The sequence below is a fragment of the Galeopterus variegatus genome, unplaced genomic scaffold (genome assembly GCF_000696425.1).
Source record: "Galeopterus variegatus unplaced genomic scaffold, G_variegatus-3.0.2 Scaffold14326, whole genome shotgun sequence".
Classification (NCBI taxonomy): domain Eukaryota; kingdom Metazoa; phylum Chordata; class Mammalia; order Dermoptera; family Cynocephalidae; genus Galeopterus; species Galeopterus variegatus.
Window position 1 is genome coordinate 20,695 of NW_007740437.1, and position 9,030 is coordinate 29,724.

A 9,030-nucleotide genomic window follows, 5' to 3' on the forward strand; every position below is an offset into this window, starting at 1 on the left:
TTACTGGCTCTGTGATTTTGAACTTTAGTTTTCTTTTTTAGAACTATTCTTTGATTGTCCTGGCTAATTATGTATTTTGTATCACTAAAAACTTTAAACATGCCCAGGAAAAATTACTACTACCACCAAAAATCTTCTCCACTAACTAAAGTATGTAACCCAGGTATGTAACCCCAAAGAAGACACATTTACTCTGACTTTCTAGAAGCAAAAATGCTAAGTTGGGGTGTTTAAAATGAGTTGCGTTTGGTTGAAGCCAGGGCCTGAGTCCTGGGAACTCGCTGGGAGCTGCTTTGAGGCCTCTATCCTGGAGGACTTATGATGCGGAAGAACTGGAAAAGCAGGATTTGGCTGCTCTTGGATTGTCCAGGAGCCAGACAGGTGTGTCCTTTGAAACACAAGCCAGAGAGAGGGAAACAATTACCACTTACAGAAGGTTTAAGACTTTAAAAAAATATGAAGAACTTTTAATCTTTTCTTTAAAATTTTTATGCTCCTGCATTTTAAAATATGGGAGAATTTATATTGAAATCAACTATAACACATTTTTAATGAAAGAAGCAATAACAACAAAAACAAAAATTCAAAGAATATGAAGAAAGAATAAGAAAAAAAGGTTGAAGGAAGAATGTGCATAGATTAAACATAAGGATAGATTGAGCTGTCAGTGTCACTGTGAATTTCTGGATAGGTGGGTGAAAAAAAGAAACAGACCAAATCACATAACTCTTATGATCAGAAAGGAGGAAGCAGACCTTAGTGGAGGCTCAATTTTTTTCTTGCTATAAATTCTAAAAGGAAAATTTCCCCAAGACATCCTGGAAAGGTTAGTAAGTGATATTGTGTCCCAACTGCAGCTTTGCTTATCAGCTGCATCAGAATTTTCTGTTCAATTTACTTATACCTAGGTCTCTCCTTAGGAAGTTCTGGCTTAGCAAGTTTAAGCATGAAATCTAGAACTCGGGCCAAATTTCTAGACTGAAGAAAGAGGCATTGCTGTGAATCACTTAATTCTAAAGGGATGACTTGCTTTTAATTAGATGTGGCAATTATCATGCAAATTCAACAGTTAAACTCATTTATTAAATGCACAGTCACTGAGCACTCCCAATCAAACCACCCCCAAATTCAATTTCTCCCAAGGAGGCTTTCTTCTTTCTAACCCAATTTTTGTGCGTGTGTGTGTGTGTGTGTGTGTGTGTGTGTGTCCCTAGATTGAGCCATTCCTCATTAAGGCATCTAGAGTTTAGAGTGGGTTCAGCAGTCTATTCAAAGTTTATGTGCAGATAAAAAAAAATTCTGGCATTAAGATCTGGAACAAGTAAGTTTAAAATTTCATAAGAAGAAGGAAAGTGAAGTGACCTGCCCATGATAACCACCTAAGAGGCCAATATTGGAGGTTGAATTTACATCTTTTCTGTGTCTTCTGCTCTTTCTACTCCTTCATGTTGCCTTGCCTGTGGGATTGCCTCATACAACCAATCTCTGGCATTGCTGTACTCCAAGGATGTAGGGTGTGAGTACCAATGGTTATAGGTGTGTGCCAGCAGCCTGAATAAAGGCATTGTGTTAAGTCACCTGCAATAAGAAGTAGGCTGTTCCCCGGGAAGATGGGAATGGAAACATGCAAACATAAGTGAATGTTTTTAGAAGCTTAGCTGTCTTTGGGGTGAGAGTAATGAGTATCTGGATTGGGCATGTCTTGATTCCAATGCCATGCCTGATTTCCGTCCTTAGAAGCCTATGGGAAAGGTTGGGCTAAATTTCAGAGTTATATGATAGTAGCTTTCTGAACTTACACTAATCATGTCCAAGCTATTAAATGGATCCAGTAGGGAAAAGGAAAATTCTCAGACCAGACCTCAAATAGAAGCTGGGAAAGGCTGTGCTCCCTGGAGATATATATGTGGCAACTCGGCTTAGTTAATGTGGTAGTGTTTTATTTCTATGGGCATCTTGAGGCATGTCTAAGATCACATAGCTTAATCATTATTCTCTACTGCTTTCTCCTATACCGTTCTGCTCTGTTCTCCAGTGGCACTATGGCAGAGAGATAGAACACAGGCTCTGGAATCAGGCTGTTTGAATTCAAATCCTGCCCTCCTCTCTTACTAATATACACACCTTAACAAACTTCCCTGAGCCTTCATTTCATTATTTATATAATTTAAGAATAACTACCTATTTTTAATAGGGATTATGAATTAAATACTACATATCCAGCACTTAGCTCAATACCTAAAACAGAGTAAGAACCCAGTTCAAGCCAACTACTAATATTATTACTTTTCCAGCTTGAACATTTCTGTTTTAATATTTCACTGTCTATTCTCAGAAGAGAGCTGAGTAAGGAAAAAGCAGGTATTTTTGAGCACGCAGGCCATATTGTTTGCATATAAACCCTATTGAGTGAGATAGAGAGATTGCTAGTCCTTTCTCCTTGAATTAGGTTCAGCAGATTTCACCCTACTTATAAGTAACTAACCACGTGATTACGTGGGTCCTTAGATTTTAGGGCTTCTTATCCCCACATTTAGCAGGCTGGACTTGTACAAAGCGAGTTCCTAGCAGACTTGTGAGCGCAGCCTGTCCCCTTGCCCCCAGTGCTTATTTTTTCCATCTCTCAATTGTGACTCTTCCCTTAAGAGACTCTTATTAAATTAGCAACTGTAACATTTTATTATATGTGATGAAAATATATTCATTAAAAATTAATTTTAGAAAAACAAACTATAGTAAGAACCACCACCACCACAAAATACACCTTTTCTGCTTATAGATAGGCATGGGTACCCCAAATCAAATAAAACCAGACAGATCCTTTTTCCTTTTTTAGTTGTAAATTAAAAATCACCTGGGGAGGTCACTTTGATGAATGTTCTCCTGATTTATCACCAAATTCCATAAATCCTCTTGAAAAGAAAAAAATAAAGATAAAATAATGAATTACAGTTTAGACTGAACAGATGTGTTAGAATGATCACTAAGGTGTCTTAAATGTTTGGGCCCCACTTTTCTTCTCCAGATCCTATAAATGAAATGAGACCTAAACTTCCTGTAATAGTTCATAGTTGACAAGACATTTATGCATAGTTATCTCTGTCATCTCACCAAAAAGTATACTAGTTAGGTGTCTATTTACACATAAACTCCATGAAGGCAAATATTTTGGTATGTTTGTTCAGTAATATATCACCAGCACATAGAACAATGCCTGGCATAAAGTATGAATTAGTAAATATTTGTTGAATGAATTTTTATTATCTTTTTACATGTCAAAAACTTCTGAGGCTTAAAGAAGCTTAAGAGATTAAATCACATGGCTGGTAAACCACAAAGTAAAGTTTAAAACTTAGATCTCCGTAGTCATTACTAAGTGCCAGAAGCACTATATACTACTGCTCACAAACTGGGTACTAGGGTAGCTGCTAAGAAGGTAAAAGATGACTATAATATGGTTTGTGAAAAGATTATAGTCTAGTGAAGAAAAGAGAAACATTCAGTTACAAATAATTTAAAATAATGTAGGAAAAAAGTTGTTATGAAGATTTCTACAAAGCATTGTGAAATCCCAGAATATGAAAACCTTAATTTTATAATTGTAGGGGTCTGTGACTTCTCCGCAGAGCTTGTTTTTGAGTTAGGTTTTAGAAAATGATTAGACGCACCACATGATCAGAAGAGAGTTGGGGTTTGGGACCAGGCATTGCTGACAGAGAAAAAAAGCATGTGCACAGATTTGCCGGGGGTGGGGGTGGGGGGGTTGTATAAACATGACCTGTTCTGAAAACAAAAATTGTTTGTCATTGGGACATCAGGTGTTTGGTTGTAGGAATGAGAGATGTAACTGAAAGACACATCGGCATCATGGAAGGACCTTTAACCTCAGCCTACTGCATTTGCTGTAATTTTGTAAGCAATGGAAAGTTATAAAAGGCTTGCAAGCAAGCAGGGATATGACCAAATCTGCATTTTTGATATATTACTCTGGTAAGTAGAGGATGGATTGGAGTGAAGAGAAACAGAAAACAGTGAAACTAATTAGAAATCTAATAAAAAGAACTCATGCAAAAGTGATGGAGGACTCAACTAGATCAACTAGGCAGTGGAATTAAAGAAAAGGAATGGAATAGGAAAAAATTTAGGGTGGATTGTTCAGCAATTGGATGAATGCGGTGATGAGCAGGAAGGATCCAAGAAGACCCTGACTGGATTCCGGGTGGACGGGGATGTCACTTGCTGAGATAAGGAGGAACAGATGTTTGAATGAGATGATAGGTTTCAGTTAGACATTGAATTTGAGGTATTGGTGGAAAACTAGATGAAATTGTTGTAGCAAGCACTGACTCACTTCAGTCTAGAACTCAGGAAAAGGAGTGCAATAGAGATCTGAATTTGGAACCCATTAGATTATGTGCAGTAGTCCCAATGTAGAAACTGTGAAGAATCAGGCCATTTAGTGTGATGGCATTTAAAAGCAGAAGCGTGATGAAAAGCCAAATAAAAAGAATGAGAAAGATTGGCTAGAGGTAGGGATAAAATCAGGAAAATTTGTCATGGAAGCCCAGGGGATGGGGGATATTCACAAGAATTAGAGGATCCTCCAAGAGTGAGAGGAGTTAAGAATGCCTGTGTTTTTGAGAACAGGGGTGAGCTGAATGCAGTTCACACAGCTCCAAGGTAATCCAGAGGTAAGTGGAGGGAGAAACCTGGTCTATCCACTGTCCCCAAACATGTATCTAGCATTTATTATACGCCCAACATACTATGTAGGCATCAGATATGTTGGAGTAAATATAGGAAAATTCCTATCTTTATGAATCGCTGCCATTTTTCTCATTCTCTCTTTCAAACCAAATGTCATTCAGTCTTTCAAGGCCCAAATTACATCTCACCATTGCCATAAAAACTTTCCTCAGCCCCATTGACAGCTCCTTTCTTTAGAAATTGCCTGCAATGTTGTCTGACATTTATTTCACTAAGCATTTTCAGTTATCATTGCATTGGCTCATGTCATTTTACCATAAGGACTGCAAGTTATCTGAGAAAAAGAGATTTTCAGTCTAAATTTTTCCTTCACAATTTCTGTCCCCACTTTCTACATATTAAGATCTTCAGGATTCTTCAGTCAAATTGGGGCAGATAGGCTTTAGATCTGATCTCTAAGGTCTCCTTTCCTGATTAATTAATTAACAATTATTCACTGACTGCCTGACACTATATGCCATGTACTGTCCTATTACAACGAGCTAGACAGATCTATTTAGTCCTTACTATGATTTAACTATGTGATTAAAAATAAATAATTTCAGATGATAACAAATGTTATAATGAACCTATAACAAGGTAAAATGAGAGAGAATGACAGAGGTGGAAATGGAAAGAGATAGTATGAATAAGAGTGGTCACAAAGTAGTTTTCCAAGGAGGTGACTTTTAGATGAGCTGCAGGACCAAGTACTAGCCATGAGAAAAGGAAAGAGTATTTCAAGCAGAAACAAGATCAAGAGCAAGGGCAAGAGCAGGGAGCTCCTGATGGTCGTAAATTCAAGCAACAGACAGAAGGTCATTTATTTATAATATACGGAGGGAAAGGGAAAATGGCAGGCACCATTTAGAGCCCAGAGCTGAGATCAATTCTTCAGTATATCAGAGAGTCAACTTTCAGGGCTAACTCAGAGAAAAATATACAATTTTGTATCTGGGAAATTCCCTAGGGAAGGAATAAAAAGAACTATTATTGTTCCAATTCTGTGCTTTGCTATGTTGTGAATATAACAATATTAATTCAACTGGAGTAATCTGTACTTTGTACCTAATGGGTAGCACCCCTGTTGTTTGCTTATTACTTTCCTTCTTGTTTACTTTAACAATTGTGGGAAGGTAACAGTTGCAAAAGCAACCACAATAGGAAAAGCAACCATAAAAAAGAAACAGCTGTGAGTTTCAACAATGTGTGGAAGATTGCGTGCAAAACCCTGCCCAGCCAGATGAGAATATGTTGTTTTAGGCAGATCAGAGATTGCAAGAAAACCCCTGATTATGTCTACTGTCCCCTTGTTATGATTAGTGGTTTTTAATCTTATTGATCACCGACTCCTCTGAGAATCATATAGAAGTCATAAACATTTTCCCCAGAAAAAACACAAAAATTCACATCTACACAAAACTTAAACACAAATTTTAAGGCTATGTGGAAATTTAAGGCCCTTTCATGTAGATCAGAGCATCTGATTAAGGGCTTGGCTTTCAAAAACGTACTGTATATCAGAATAACCTGTGAAGTTTATTAAAAGCATGTTCTTTGCCTTGCTCCCAGAAAGATTAAAGATGGGATGTAGGGACCTGAATTTTACATAAGTTTTTCAGGGGATTCTGGAGCAGGTGGTTAATAGATTACACTTACTCAAACATTGCTTAGGGGTCTATGAGGGAGAGAATTAGAGAGGAGAGGCTTAGAGTGGTGGAGATTGAGCACCTAGAATTCAAGAGTGAATTTGATCCTGGAGAGCTGTAATTAATATAGGAAGAATGAATAATAGGGTAAAGCAGTCGTGTAAAATCAGAGCTAGGTATGCTGGAGTAAGATGAATTAGGAATTGGGCACAGGGGCTTGGAAACAATCTGAGAACTTTGGGAAGACTCTAGGCTTGGTGATCTGCCACTAAGGAAATCCCTTAAGGTCAAACCAAACACTCATGCTGAGAGGTTCTTTAGATTGTCTCTATCGTCTCTGCTAACCTTCCTGAGTTACTCAAGCTAGAAAATAAAAACAGAAATCATCACATCATCACTAATGACCATATCACTACCCTTTGCCTTCACCACATAATCACAGTGTTTGCATTGGGTGGGCCCTTTATTCCTTCACCTTTTATAGATGTGCAGACAGAGGTACCCAAAGAGGGAGGGTCTTACCCAAGACCAGCCAGTAAAACAGAACCTCACTCAAGACCAGAACTTGGCTTTCTTTCTCCTGGTCCAGTGCTCTTCCTCCTCCCTATTTGGCCCTGGGATAAAAAAAATATTGTATAGAACCATTTGTTGGAATGTGTTCACCCCAACAGAGTTCAGGTAAATTCAGTCAGATGCAAAATATATCTTAAGATGAAAAATATCTTCAGTGAAATATAACACATTGTCATGTACCACAGATTTTGTTTCTCATTCATTTTAATGCAAAGTGGTCATTACCAACAGTGAACTGGACAAAAGCCAGGTTTATCTGAGATCTTACGTGTTCCTGGTCATGGAGCGGAGGATGAACTCAACTGCATTCTCAATGATCTCTGTGCCCAGCAAGTTTAAGAATTTGGGGAAATCTGGGTCTGGGTTTTTGCCTGAGTCATCCGGCTTGTTATCTGGTTTGTCATCTGGTTTGTCATCTGAAAAACAGAACAAAATCTCAGAGGTGATTCTCAGCAACCAGAAAGGAAGGTCACTTGTCACTTTAAGGAACCTGTAGAGCCCTGTGTACACCCACTGACTAATTATGCAGCCTCATGTAGTTATATTTGTTGAATGTTTAATGCCTGCCTGGTTTAAGTCTTCACATGCCTTATCTTATTTATTCTTAAAAACAAACAAGCAGATCAACAGACATTGATACTTAGGTGGATATTTGCTCCATTCTGTGGATGTCAAAAATGAGGCTCATGTAGGCTAAGTACCTTTCCCAGAGTAGAGCAGCTGGTAAATGCCAGTGCCCAGAATGAAATACAGAATGCCTGGTTTTTCTGTGTGATCCCATGTTGGGAGTAATAATAATAACAAAGATGAAATAGTAGTGGGTAGCATTTGTTGAGCACATACCTATGACAGACAATCTGTATGCATCATCTCAATTTATCAGTATAATCCTATGAGATAGGCAAAATTACTATTCCAACTTAAATAGAATTTGAGAGAGGTTTAAAAGCTGGTTCAAAGTCACAGACTTAGTACATGGCAGAAATATAATTCAAACCCATGTCTGTCTGGTATTAAAATCTGCATTTTTAATCACTCTGTGATGAGCTGCATAGCCTTTGACTGAAAAGTTACATAATTTGCACTTCTTTTATAAGATTGAAAATAGTACAATTATAATGATAACAAAGAGAAATTCTATCACTTTTATATTACCTAATAGTTTTGTAAATAAAAATTTACAAACGCTGTGTAATTTTGCCCTTGACCAATCTTATGGGGTATGCATTTTGTTTTTAGCTCACTGGGCTGAGAAAATGAAAAGATTAAGTGACTTTCAAAGACCTCACAAAGAGCAACAGAAGAAGATGGGACTCTAACTGCAGGCCACTTACACTTGACTCTTAATCAAATGCCTTTCTGAATGAGGGCAAGGATCCAGAGGGTAGGGTGTTTGGCTTTGGTTAGTGGTCTTTGTTTTTAGGAGATGAGAAGGAATGAAAAGAGTGACAGCAGCTACATGTGGCCTTCTCTCTGGTGACAGGATGAAGAAGGAACTTTATTTTTTAGTATTTTTATTTTATTTTTTCTCTAACACTGTTGAACCTTATTTGCATTGTTGAAAAAATACGGCTCTGCAAACCTAGTCACATTGTAAGTATTCATTTGGCCTCTCATTATCCAACTGGTTCTTTTCCATTACTTTTTTGTTGTGGTTGATTGCAACATAATTGATCATACATATCAGTGGGGTACAGTGTTGAATACTGATACCTGTGTGCATCATGTGATGTTCATCATTACACAATGTAATCATTTTTTGTTGCCCTGTATCAGTTCCTTGCTAACCCCCGTTCCCCCTTTCTCACCTCTGATGTCCTCCGTTCTGTTCTCTCCTTTTGAAAGTTCAACAAATTATTGTGATTGTTGTATATTTCTTTCTTTCTTTTTTTATTTATTTGTTTATTTTTAAATTCTCACTTATGAGTGAGGACATGTGGTATTTCTGTGCCTGGCTTATTTCACTTAACATAATTTTCTCTAAGTTCATCCATGTTACTGGGAATGGCAGTATTTCCTTCTTCTTTATAGAAGAGTAGTATTCTGTTGTGTATATATACCA

The 9,030-nt window shown here is 37.6% G+C and overlaps 1 protein-coding gene across 1 annotated transcript; it reads right to left on the reverse strand.

The window, feature by feature from the left end:
- Window positions 1-2,863: 2,863 nt before the first annotated feature.
- Window positions 2,864-7,458, reverse strand: LOC103581929 (chromosome unknown open reading frame, human C5orf46; the record flags this gene model as incomplete). The annotated part of the gene is made up of 2 exons (XM_008563639.1): window positions 2,864-2,912; window positions 7,237-7,458. Coding segments are annotated over 2 exons (271 nt in total), but the record flags the coding sequence as incomplete, so codon positions are not given.
- Window positions 7,459-9,030: the final 1,572 nt, after the last annotated feature.